Here is a 13,642-nt window from a genome sequence, read left to right as displayed (position 1 = left end):
GGGAGGGAGGGAGGGAAGGCAGCCCCCAGAACTCAGCCAAAACCTCGGTCAGCGCACCTCCTGCAGGCCGAGTGTGATGTCCTGAGGTAGATGGGGTTCTCAGAAGAGCTCACGCATAGGTCCTGTCCTCATGCCACTGCTTATAGGGAATGTTGTGTGCACTTCCATATTTAGATATGCAATCCTATGTAATAAAACACTAATATGAAAATTGACCGAATGGCAGAACAACTGGTCGCTATGATGTGCACTGACCACCAGGGGGCAGACGCTCAATGTAGGAGCTGCCCCCTGGTGGTTAATGCACTCCCACAGAGGGAGTGCCACTCAGCCAGAAGCCAGGCTCACAGCTGGCAAGCACAGCAGCGGTGGCAGAAGCCTCTCCCACCTCTGCTGCATGTGGGGGGTAAGGAGTGAGGGGTCCCAGAATGCGAGAGGTCACAGGCTGGGCTGAGAAACACCCCCACCCTAGTGCATGAATTTCATGCACTGAGCTTTTAGTAACTACATAGTAAAATAAAATAACCGGATAAAAGGAACTCAATTTGAAAACTAAAAGTGTACATCCTGTTGCAGATTAAGTCAATGAAAACCCCATATCCATATCAATTCTAGTGAATTTTTAATGCTTCATGTATAAAGTAAGTATCTATAAAGTATGTATAAGTATCTATAAAGAAATCATACATATATTCTTTCAATTGACTACTCTTTGGAAGTAGATGTTTATTCAAGCCTCCTTATCCATCAGTAAGTGCAACAAAATTCTCTTTAAATCCCCCAAAAATTTTCATTAGATATGAAAAAATAATTTAAAATTCAAGAAGAGAGCAAAGTGACAAGAGTAACTAAAGAACAGGTATAGGTATAAGACTAACATATTAAAACTTGTTGTAAAGCAATAATGAGTAAAACAATTGTGGTATTAACAGAAAAAATAAATGAAATGAAAAAAGACCAATAAAACACAAAAGACCACCAGAAACAGATCCATGCACCTATGGAAACTTGGTGTAAAACAAAGGTGGAATTAGAAGCCAACAGAGAACAAACTATCCAATAAATGATTGTAATAGCTTCATTTTCCTATTGAAAATAATCAAGTTCTTACCTCATAATAAACAGATGTATCAACTCTATGCTTATTGAAAATCCAAATTTAAAAATGGACATACATAAAATTTAGAAGAAATTATAAGATTTTTATCTTTATGACTCTGGGTATGAAATGATTTCTTGGAAAAGACTGACAAAATGATTACATTAAATTAGGGAAGCTAACAATGCAAATGTCATTTTAGAAAGGAAGTCTATTCTAGAAAGAAAGACAAGGAGGAAAGGCACACTCCTAGACCTACAGTAAAAATAAAAGGGATGGAGAACAGGTATATGGATCCTAGGTTTTCCAATTTCAGGGAGACCCTAAAGAATCATTCAGGGTATCATGTAGAAATATCCAACAGTGTGTAATTGTGGCACTGGTACTGGCAAAATTAGGCAGCAAGATACATGTGCCTAAGGCAGTGTTCTGGCTCCTTGTGTCTTAAAAGTCAGAGCTTGCAGAACTTTCTAAGTGTTTGTGAAAGCTAAAGATTCTCAGAGAGAGCCAGACAGTGGCAGAGACCCAGAAGAGAAAAGTAGCCAGAATCACATTTCTAACAGATGAGCTACCAGTACATTGTGCTACATGGGCCATAAATAATCACACTTCAGCTCAGTCTTGTTATTCTACCACAGAGGCAAAAATTCCATAGGACACCACAGAGATTGGAGGTCTCTATATTCACCTACCATAAGAGATTCCTAAATTCCCACCCACATGCATATAATTTTGAAGAATAAAAAGAGAAGAGATGCCTGGAAGACTGACTCATCCAGAACATGAATAAGTCACTGGGTTAGACTGACATTTTTTTCAGCCCAGTAGAGCAGAGTTTGGAGGAAAATTAGTTATAGGAAATAAAGAAATTATATTTGTTTTTAAAATGAGAGTAGTGTAATGTATTATTGGAAAGGATGGAGGAAAACTCATGCACCATCAGAGAAATTGATTTCTTTTTGAAGATTATTGTAAAAGTAACTAAAATTAAGTTATGGGATATCCCAAAGTGGTGGTCAGCAGGATGGCAGTGAGGGAGAGCGTGTGAGTGAGTAAAGGAGAAAGAGAGGCGGGTGTGGATGGGTGTGGTGTGTGTGTGGGTGAGTGAGGGACAGTTAGATCTCACAGGAGTCTGGGGACTGGTGGAAAGGGCTCTCCTGGACATGGAGCCCCTGCTACTGAAATGGGCCTGCTGCTGGCTTGGGGCAGAGCCTATGCCATCTTGAAGGGGGAGCATTAGAGGCCAATAGCACAGTGACATCAACACCCAGACTGCCCCCTGACACCACCCTGCACCACGCAGTGAGTTGCTCGTCTGCCACTCATGCAGTGAGTGGCACCCTACCTCGCTGGCAGCTCCCTGGATGGACAGCAGGACAGAGAGACTTCCAACATTGTGCATCTCCCCCGCATGCCTGACCTGGCTCTTCAGGACCCTGTGAGCACCCGGTGGTGGTGCGCCTGAATGTGGCTCTTCAGGGTCCCAAGCACTCCAGCACCCAGCTTCTGTGCCAGCAACCCATATGACAGCACCCCATGTACTAGGACCTGGCTCGCCTGGACACTGTGTGTCCATTCCTCGTGCACAGAACCAGAGCTTCAGAGACACTCCATGCCCGGACCCAGCATGCCTGGTAGCCGCAGGCCTGGCCCAGCACTTCAGAACCCCATACACTCCCGGTGGCTGCATGCCCAGACCTGGAGCTTCAAGGACCCCCACATACCAGTGATTGGTCACTGTGCCAGCACCCCATGTGTGTGGACACTGCGTGACTGGACCCAGAGCTTCAGGACCTCATGCTGGTCCGCATCCTGCATGCCTGATCCAGAGCTTCAGTGACCACCCGCTTTCCAGCACCAGCAACACCGCAACTGGACTCTGTGCACTGGTCCCTGCATCTAGGGCTCCCGTTTCAGGGACTGGGCACTTTAGGACCCCATTGGACCTGGAGTTTCAGGGACTCTGCACACCCAGACCCAGCTCACCCTGTTGCCACACACCTGGAATCAGTGCTTCAGGGACCCTGCTGGAGTCATATACCAGAAGAAGTGTGTACGTGCTCCTGCTGACCCCAAGCACCTGCATTGGACAACTGAGGAACCAGATCCATAGGGGAAAGGAACACAACTCAGAGCAGAGACAAAGGCATGAAATTGAAGGCAGACCTAGGCTCTGGACTAAGGAATCCTGGACCATTGGATCGCTAAGGGCTTCAAATTCTCAGGCCACAAGCAGGTTTCCCAGGGCCAGAAAGTGACAGCAACTCACATTACATAGAAACAAATACAAAGAGACAGCAAAAGTGGAGAGACAAATAAGCAATGTACAAAGGAAAGGAAAGGAGAAATCATCAGAAAATAAACTAAATGAAATTAAGGAATGCAATATGTCTGAAAAAGAATTCAGAGTAAGGGTCATACAGTTCCTAAACTGGCTGGATGAGAAAAATCAACAACATGTAAGAACCAAGAGGAAATGAAGAATGATACAGCTACGATAAAAAACACAATGGAAGGTTTTAGCAGTAGACTAGAAGAAGTGGACGACTGAATCAGTGAGTTAGAAGACAGGGCAGAAAAACACACCCAATCTGAACAGCAATTGGAAAAAAAAATTAGAAAGCAGGAGAGGAACTTAAGGGAGCTTTGGGACAATGTAAAATGAAGCAACATCTGTAAAATAGGGGTGCCTTAAGGACAAGAGGAGGAGCAAGGATTAGAAAACCTATTTGAAAAAATAATGACAGAAAACCTCCCCGATTTGGGGAAGAAAGTCACGTAAGCACAGAGAGTCCCAAGCAAGATGAACCCAAAAAGACCCACACCAAGACACGCCATAATTACAATGGCAAACATTAATGATAAAAAGAGAATCTTAAAGGCTGCAAGGGAGTGACAGAGAGTTACCTATAAAGGATTTCCCATTATATTATCAAAAGATTTCTCAGCAGAAATACATCAGGCCAGAAGGGAATGGGATGAAGTATATAAAGTGATGCAAAGCAAGGGACTGAATCCAAGAATACTCTGTCCAGCAAGGCTATCATTCAAAATTGAAGGGGAAATCAGGAGCTTTGCAGACAAAGAAGGGCTAAGGGAGTTTATCACAGCCAAGCCAGCAATGCAAGAAATACTAAAGGGATTGTTTTAAAAAGAAGAAATGGAAAGGGAAGAAGGAACGCAGGCATAAAGAATAAAAATGGCTACAAACAAGTACTTATTAATAATAACTTTAAACATAAATGGATTAAGTGGTCCAATCAAAAGATACTGAGTGGCTGAATGGATAAGAAAACATGACCCATGTATTTGCCATCTACAATAGGCCCACCTAAAAACAAGAGACTCACAAAGACTGAAAGTGAAGGGATAGAAAAATATCTTTCAGGCAAATGGAAATGAAAAAAGGCTGGGGTAGCAATACTTACATCTGACAAAATAGACCTCAAAGTGACGCCCATAACAAAAGATAAGGAAGGCTACTTCATAATATTAATTAAAGTGATCAGCCCAACAAGAGGATATAACTATGGTAAACATATGCACCCAATTCAGGAGCACCCAAATACATAAAAGAAAAACTCCTGGAAGATATCAAAGGAGAGATCGAAAGCAATACAACCATAGTAGGGAACTTTAATACCCCACTGACATCACTGGATAAATCTTCAAAAAATCAACAAGGAAACAGCAATCCTAAACAATGACTCACTAGGTCAGATGGACTTAATTGACATCTTCAGAACATTTCACCCCAAAAATATGGAATATACATTCTTCTCAAGTGCACATGGGACATTTTCAAAGATAGACCACATATTAGGACACAGGCTAAGTCTTTATAAATTCAAGAAGATTAAAATTATATCAAACAACTTCTCAGATCACAATGGCATACAATTAGAAATCAACTACAATAAAAACAATAAAAAAATCAAACACTTGGAGGCTAAAGAGCATATTATTAAACAATGATTGCATTAGCAAAGAGATCAGAGGAGAAATAAAAAACATCCTGCAAACAAATGACAATGGAATTACAACAATTGAAAATCTATTGAACAGAGTGAAAGCAGTCCTGAGAGGGAAGTACATAGCATTACAGGCACACCTCAAAAAAACAAGAGAAACTGGTAATAAATAATCTAACTCTATAACTTGATAAATTAGAAAGAGAACAACAAGAAAAGCCCAGAGTAAGCAGAATGAAGGAAATAAAGATCAGAGTGGGAATAAATAACATAGAGACAAAAAAAGAGCTGGTTCTTTGAAAGCATAAACAAGATTGATGAACCTCTAGCCAGGCTCACCAAGAAGCAAGAGAGAGGACCCAAATAAACAAAATCAGAAATGAAAGAAATGAAGTGATATCAGACCCCATAGAAATACAAAGGATTGTAAAAAAAATACTGTGAACATCTCTATTCCAACAAATTGGTCAACCTAGATGAAATGGAAACATTCCTTGAAAAATACAATCTTCCGAACTCAATCAGGAAAAAAAAAAATCTGAATAGGCTGACAACTATGGAAGAAATTGAAGCAGTAATAAAAAACCTTCCATCAAACAAAATCTCTGGTCCAGATGGCTTCACAGAGGAGTTTTACCAAACATTCACAGAACTAAAACCTATCCTTCTCAGACTATTCCAAAAAATTCAAGAGGAAGGCATACTTCCAAGCTCTTTCTATGAACACACCAGTGCCCTAATCCCAAAACCAGATAAAGACAAAATAAAGAGAATTACAAGCCATATCCCTGATGAACATAAGCGCTAAAATCCTCAACAAAATCCTACCAAACTGGATCCAGCATTACATTAGAAAGACCATACACCATGATCAAGTGGGATTTATTCTGGGGATGCAAGGCTGGTACAATATCCACAAATCAATAAACATAATATATCACATAAACAAATTCAGAGACAAAAACACATAATCATAACAATTGATGCAGAAAAAGCATTTGACAAAATCCAACACTCTTGCTTAATAAAAACTTTCAGCAAAATGGGAATAGAGGGATCATACCTCAACATAATAAACGCCTTACATGACAAACTTACAGCCAACATCACACTCAATGGGCAAAAATAAAACCATTTTCTCTAAGAACAGAAACAAGAAAGGGATGCTCACTTTCACCACTCCTGTTACACAAAGTATTGGAAGTACTAGCCATAGTGATATGACAAGAAGAAGAAATAAAAGGCATCCAAATTGGAAAAGAAGCAAAACTGTCTTCTTTTGCAGATGACATGATATTGTACATAGAAAGCCCTAAAGACTGAATCAAGAAACTACTAGACTTAATAAATGAATTCAGCAATGTAGAAGGATCCAAAATTAACATCATTAAAATGCCCATACTACCCAGAGCAATGTATAGATTCAGTGCAATCCCCATTAGGATACCAATGGAGTATTTCAAAGACCTAGAACAAACTCTCCAAAAATTCATCTTGAATAAAAAAAGACCCCAAATAGCTGCAGCAATCCTGAGAAAGAAAAAGAAAGTTGGAGGGATCACAATACCAGATATCAAGCTATATTGCAAAGCCACTGTTCTCAAAACTGCCTGGTATTGGCACAAGAACAAATCAACGCAAGCCATTATGTTCAATTAATATTTGACAAAGGAGACAAGAGCATATGATGGAGTCCAGACAGTCACTTCAATAAATGGTATTGGAAAAATTGGACAGATACATGCAAAAAAAATGAAACTAGACTACCAATTTAAACCATACACAAAAATAAAATGGATCAAGGACTTAAACATAAGATGGAAAAAACCATAAAAATCTTAGAAGAAGCCATAAGCAGCAAAATATGAGAAAATAAACAACTGGTACTACATAAAAATAAAAGGCTTTTGCACAGCAAAAGAAGCCATCAACAAAACAACAACAAAGCACAGTGCATGGGAGAACATATTTGCCAATTTTTTATCCAACTTAGAGGCTCGGTACACGAAATTTGTGTACTTGAGGGGGAGGTTCCGTCAGCATAGCCTGCACCCTCTTCTGGTCCGGGACTCCTCAGGGGATGTCCACCTGCTGGCTGAGGCCTGATCCTCGGGGGAGATGGGCCTAAGCTGGCAGTCAGACATCCCTCTCACAGTCCGAGACTCTTACAGCCGGGACTCCTTGCTCCTTACCACCCATCTGCAGCAGAGGCAGGAGAGGCTCCCACCACCGCTGTTGCACTTGCCAGCCATGAGACTGGCTTCTGGCTGAGCAGTGCTCCCCCTGTGGGAATGCACTGACCACTAGGGGGCAGCTCCTTCGTTGAGCATCTGCCCCATGTTGGTCAGTGCGCATCATAGTGATTGGTCGTTTCGCCAGTTGTTCCACTGTTCGGTCAAGTTGCATATTAGGGTTTTATTATATAGGATAAGGGTTTAATCTCCAAAATTTATAGGGAACCCATACAACTTAACAAAAGGAAGATAATCCAATAAAAAAATGGGGACTAGACCTAAATAGACACTTTGAAAGTGGACATACAGAATGCCAAGAGACATATGAAAACATGCTCAAAGTCACTAATCATCTGAGAGAGAAAAATCAAAATGACAATTATGTATCACCTCACACCTGTCAGAATGGCCATCATCAACAAATCAACAAATGACAAGTGCTAGTGAGGATGCGGAGAAAAAGGAACACTCGTGCACTGCTGGTGGGAATGCAGACTGGGGCAGCCACTGTGAAAACAGTATGGACTTCCCTCAAAAAATTATATATAGAACTGCCATTTAACCCAGTGATCCAACTTCTAGGACTATACCCCAAGAAATTAGAAACACCAATCAGAAAGGATATATGCACCCCTATGTTCACAGCAGCACAATTTACAATAGCTAAGATTTGGAAACAGCCTAAGCACCTATCAGCAGGTGAGTGGATTAAAAGACTGTGGTACATCTACACGATGGAATACTACACTGCAGTAAAATAGAGGGAGTTCTTACCATTTGCAACAGCATGGATGGACCTGGAGAGCATTATGCAAAGTGAAATAAGCCAGTCATAGAAAGATAAATAGCACATGATTTCACTCATTTGTGGAATATACTGAACAACATAAACTGATGAACAAAAATAGATCCAGACACATATAAGCATCCAACAGACTAGTAAACCTCAGAAGGAAGGCAGAGATACTTAGGAGGAGGTGGTGATAAGAAATCAATCAAAGGACTTGTGTGCATGCATACAAGCATAACCAACGGTCACAGTCAGTGGGGAGATGAGGGCTTGTGCTGGGGTGTGGGAGTGGGCGGGGAGATATATATATATATATATATATTACTTTCAACAATGAAGAACTAAAAGAAGTACTAATAATATTCCAGAAACTTTTTGATTAGCTAATAATCAAGTGCTTAAAATCTGACTGACATTATACATGGGTGGGCAAAAGTAGGTTTATAGTAGTGAGTACACAAAAGTTTATTCTTAAATTATTTGTTTGTATTTTTCCATATGAACAATTGTAAACCTACTTTTGCCCACATCTGAATATGTTATCAATGATCAAGTTAAGCTTTCACATGGAAGACAGAATCTGGGAAGCTATTGTCTGTCACCACAAGGTGGAGAGTTTCTGTACACTTAGACTTCTCTGATGAGATCAGTGGAGTTGTTAACTAATGGTTGTTTTTTACAGACAAAAATAGGTACAATGAAAAGAGCAATTTGGATCCTATTATGAAACTATGAGTCTCCATTCTAGTTTAATGGAGTCCAACCAAGTCAAATCTATGAAGGGTTCCATCAGTGACAGTGGATTCCTTAGCATGTGATTTTAGGAGCAGGTTCACTATAGCTAATCATAACACTGGCAATGGCTAAGTGGATTTTTGTCTGGGTCAGTCTTATCTGAGGAGAGCAATGTAGATAAATCCAATATGAATGTGGTAACCAAATTCTGTACCTCAAATCTGAAGAATTTACTAATAAATATGGTTATCTTTCTTATTATTAGCCTTATTAATAAGTAATAATTATAATCAGAAAAAATTAAGTTATGAATACTTTATAAGATAGCATTTTTATATCTTATAATTTTTTATATTAGTATGCATTTTTTATGAGCAAATATATGCGTACTATGAGAGTAATAGCAAAAAATTGGAAACCACGTAAATGTGCATTGAGAAAACTAGTTAATTATAGTACTTCTTCACAATGAAATATACAGCTTTGTAATAAAAAAGGAGTGTGTCTATATGGGAAGAGGAAAATATAAAGCACTAGGTAAATATAGCACAGTGTAGATTAGAAAGTTTAAAATTCTTTTATTCAAGAGTATAACTGGGTGTTTATTGTGAAGCAATGGGAACTTTTAATTTTACACATTTCTGATTTCTTTTACAGTTAACATAATTGTCTTTATAAAAAATAAGAAAATCTGGGAATAAATAATATTTGTTACATTTCTTACCTTCTTACACACCCTGCCTTATTCTACCTTTCTGGGAATCAAAAAGTAAAGGCAAAATTTTCAAGGCAAACACTTACCCTTTATTTCTAAATTGAGCAGAAGATGAAGCCCCAGTGCCAGTGCAACATTTGAGCTGAGACAGGCAGCTACCTTGTTGATGATGGTTATCTGTCCATACTTACCAACAATGGATTTAAATGGAAAGAAACTGGCAAAATATAGGAAGCTTCCAGCAGAAGCAGCCAAATGGACTGCAAATAAAATGGAAATTATAAGGTCAGTTTTAAGCAATATGCAAAATAATGAATTACAAATAACTTTTTACCTATATAAAAGGCTAATATGCTAAGTGTCCGACTGCCTGACCAGGTGCTATGACAGGCACTGACCACCAGGGGTCAGATGCTTAATGCAGGAGCTGCTGAGCTGCAGTTAGTTGGCAGTGGCAGTTCTCGGGTGATGCACCCTGAAACCGGAGAGGCACCTTCGGCCGAGGGTTATGTTGTTGGGGCACTATCGGCCCTGAATCTGGTTTGCTGTACACTTGCATTTGTGTCTGGGACCCCCCAGAGCAGTGATGGCGAACCTTTTGAGCTCGGCGTGTCAGCATTTTAAAAAACCCTAACTTAACTCTGGTGCCATGTCACATATAGAATTTTTTGATCTTTGCAACCATAGTAAAACAAAGATGTATATTTTTGATATTTATTTTATATATTTAAATGCCATTTAACAAAGAAAAATCAACCAAAAAAATGAGTTCGTGTGTCACCTCTGACACGCGTGTCATAGGTTCACCATCACTGCCCAGAGGATGTTGGAGAGCCAGTTTCCACCCAATCTCTGCAGGCCAGGCCAAGGGACCCCACCTGCTGGAGGGACCCCACTCACTCCGCAGACGCTCTTTTGAATAACAGCACTGCCCCAGGTGCGGCCAGCTGGGGAGGGACTGCGGGAAGTTCGCTCCAGGGCGTGTCTGGCCTGTATCACCCAGTACTGCCCTGCCAGCCACCTTCTAATTAATTTCCTTTCAATGTGCAGGAATCCATGCACTGGGCCACTAGCTAAGGATATAAAGAAGAAGCCACATCAAGACTGGTAGGATGGGTGGAGATGCGGATCGTGCTGGTCTCATACTCACCTGTGGCAGATAAAAATCAAGAGGAATATCTCAGCTGAAAAAGTCTTCCCCATCTCCTCCCAGGAGAGAAAGATCCCAGCTCCATACCAGGCCTCAAGAATTGTGTCTGAGTGAGGAGGAGGGCTGCTGGAGTCCCAGGCATCCCTCTTAAAGGGCCAGCATAGGAACTTTGACTCAGCCCCTCTGAGCTCCATGGAAGGGGCATCAAATTGAAAGGCACCAGGGACATAAGCAGAGAAACTGAATCATCTGGTATCAGGGCCAGAGCTAGAAGAAGCTTTCTCTCAGACAGAAGGGCTGGCAGAGGCCAGTGTTCCTTTTCTGAGCCTGTCCCTCCCCTCCACGCGCCCTCCTCCCCACCCCCCACCCAACCTAGCAGATGGGTGCCATATCTGAATCTCTATCAATCTCACTATCATTGTTCACCATTTCCTGAGATCTCACCCCACCCAGCTTGTGGACCCACCCACGTTGTTTCCAGTGACTTTTCCATACAAACATCCTATCTTGGCTCACGCTTCAGACTTTCCGAAAATCTCCCAAAAAAGGAGCATCTGAACTTGTACCTCTTGCTAAGTGACCCCAGGTCTGGACTAGCAGCAGCAGCAGGACTTGATTCACAACCTTTAAGCCCAGCACAAGTAGCAGCCACCTGAAGGTCACTTTGTAGTTCATGCTGGGTGGCCCAGAATAGAACACAGGCAGCAGCTGACCTTGGTCTGCACCTCCTGGGAGGCCTAGAGCCAGCTCACCTGGTGGACAGCTTCAGACCATGTATAAGCACCATCCAACCACCTCCTCAAGTGAAACATCCAGGAGGGTGGCTTGGTGGGCACCACAGCCCTGCTGAAGTAAATCCTGCTCTGAGGGGTGGGCCCCTATATAGCTGATCCTCCAAATGGTCACAGCCACTCCTTACAGCCAATCTGCCTGGAGGCAAATCCCTCCCATTGACTTGCCAAGAGCAGTCAAGGCTCAACTCTAACAGAAAGGAGTACAGAGCCACACCAGTGGGGTTACCTGAATGCCCAGCTCAGGTGAACAAGAAGGCTGTGCCACTTGATACCACAAGACTCCCACTACATAGGGCCATGCAACCAAGCCCATGATACATAGCAACTATTCCTAAGACATAGAAATAAACATAGTCTGCCAAAATGAGAAAATAAGGAAACATGTCTCAAATGAAAGAACTGAATGAAACTCCAGAAAAAGCGGTAATCAAAATGGAGACAAGCAATTTGGTAGATGCAGAGTTCAAAACACTCATTATAAGGATGCTTAGAACTTAGTAATAACTCCAACAGCATAAAGAGGGACATAGATACCATAAGCAGGAACCAATCAGAAATGATGGATACATTATCTTAAATGAAGAATAATGTACAGGGAATCAACAGTAGAAGAGATGAATCTGAGAATCAAATCAGAAATTTGGAATACAAGGAAGCAAAAAATACACAATTAGAACAACAATAACAAAGAATGAAAAAAATGAAAATAGTTTAGGAGCCTCTGAGACAACTTCAATCATACCAATATTCACATCATGACAGTGCCAGAAAAAATAGAGAGCAAGAAATTGAAAAACTATGTAAAAAATTATAAGGATAGAAATCTTCCTTACCTTGTAAAGGAAACAGACATACAAGTCCATGAAGCACAGAGAGTTTCAAATAGATGAACCCAAAGAGGCCCACACCAAGACACATCATAATTAGAATGCCAAAAGTTGAAGACTAAGAGATAATCTTAAAAGCTATAAGAGGAAAGCAAATAGTTACCTGCAAGGGAGTGCCCATATGACTGTCAGCTGATTTCTCAAAAGAAATTTTGAAGGCCAGAAGGGAGTGGCAAGAAATATTCAAAGTGATGAAAAGCAATGACTTACAAACAAGATTACTCTACCCAGCAAAGCTATCACTTAAATTCCAGACGAGAAAAAGCTAAAGGAGCTCATCACCTCCAGACAAGTATTAAAAGAAATGTGAGTTTTCTTTAAAAAGAAGAAAAAGAAAATATAAAAATATGAACAGTAAGATTGCAATAAATATATATATATCTTTCAACAATGAAATCTAAAAAACAAAATAAATGAACAAGCAGAACTAAAAAAGACTCATAAATACAGAGAACATGTTGATGGTTGCCAGATGGGAGGCAGGTTGGGGCGGATGCATGAAAAAGGTGAGGGCTTAAGAAGTAAAAATTAGCACCCACCCCAGACAAGGCCTGGCCCCGTGCACCTAAGGAAACAGCAGTGGGGCCCTGTACTATGGGCACAAGAAGCCTCTGCTACCACCACAGTGACTCCCTGGGCACAGCTTCAGCTTGGAGAGGGTGCCACCTTGAAAGGTTTAGGAGGTCCTCCTTGGGAGGATGCCCTGGGGAGTGGCAGTGGCCAGGCGCCAAGCCTCGCCACCTTTTGAACTCACTTTGGCCTGGGTCCAAAGCCATGTGCACCCTGCCTAGAACCCGTGAGCCCACAGAGGTCACAACTCAGACCCGTACTCCTGTAACAGACACCAGCGGGACCTCTGCACCTGGCATGTAGCCAGCCTAAACCTGTGTGCCTCACATAGACCCACCACCACATGACTGCCACAGACCCAGCAGGACTCAGGGCCCTGCTCTGTACTCACCCACCACCACAGCTATGGTGCAGCCAGTGCTGCCCTAAAGCCCAGCTACTCGGCTGCAGCACCAGGGATCCGGGGCAGGAACTAAGCTGAAGGCTGGGAAGTGGGTGTGGCATCCCCTGCCCTGGACCTACTAGAACCAAGGACCTGAGGAGACTGAAGAGGCTGCAGATCTGTGGTGAGACGGGAGGCCTGGGACTGAGAGGAGGCCCGAGGGCACTGGCTGTGGAGATGAGTGGGTGCAGCAGGGAATCCTGAGTGGAAGTCCCTGGATAGAGCAGCACCGGCACCCACCCTCCTCTGACCAGC

At 41.8% G+C, this 13,642-nt stretch overlaps 1 protein-coding gene across 1 annotated transcript in view; it reads right to left on the bottom strand.

Moving 5' to 3' along the window:
• LOC102760955 (ATP-binding cassette sub-family A member 3-like) overlaps positions 1-11,369 on the bottom strand; it is a 32,005-nt gene extending 20,636 nt beyond the window's left edge. Inside the window, exons 1-2 of the mRNA XM_015571218.1 lie at positions 11,261-11,369; positions 9,631-9,804 (exon numbers count right to left, since the gene is read on the bottom strand). Of these exons, the coding sequence (XP_015426704.1) occupies positions 9,631-9,804; positions 11,261-11,369 (283 nt within the window). The remainder of the gene's footprint in view (positions 1-9,630; positions 9,805-11,260) is intronic.
• Between the last annotated feature and the right edge of the window lie 2,273 nt (positions 11,370-13,642).

This window comes from Myotis davidii, unplaced genomic scaffold (assembly GCF_000327345.1).
Source record: "Myotis davidii unplaced genomic scaffold, ASM32734v1 scaffold970, whole genome shotgun sequence".
NCBI lineage: Eukaryota > Metazoa > Chordata > Mammalia > Chiroptera > Vespertilionidae > Myotis > Myotis davidii.
Note: the sequence above shows the minus strand (reverse complement) of the source record. Positions and strands in the feature narration are given on the sequence as shown.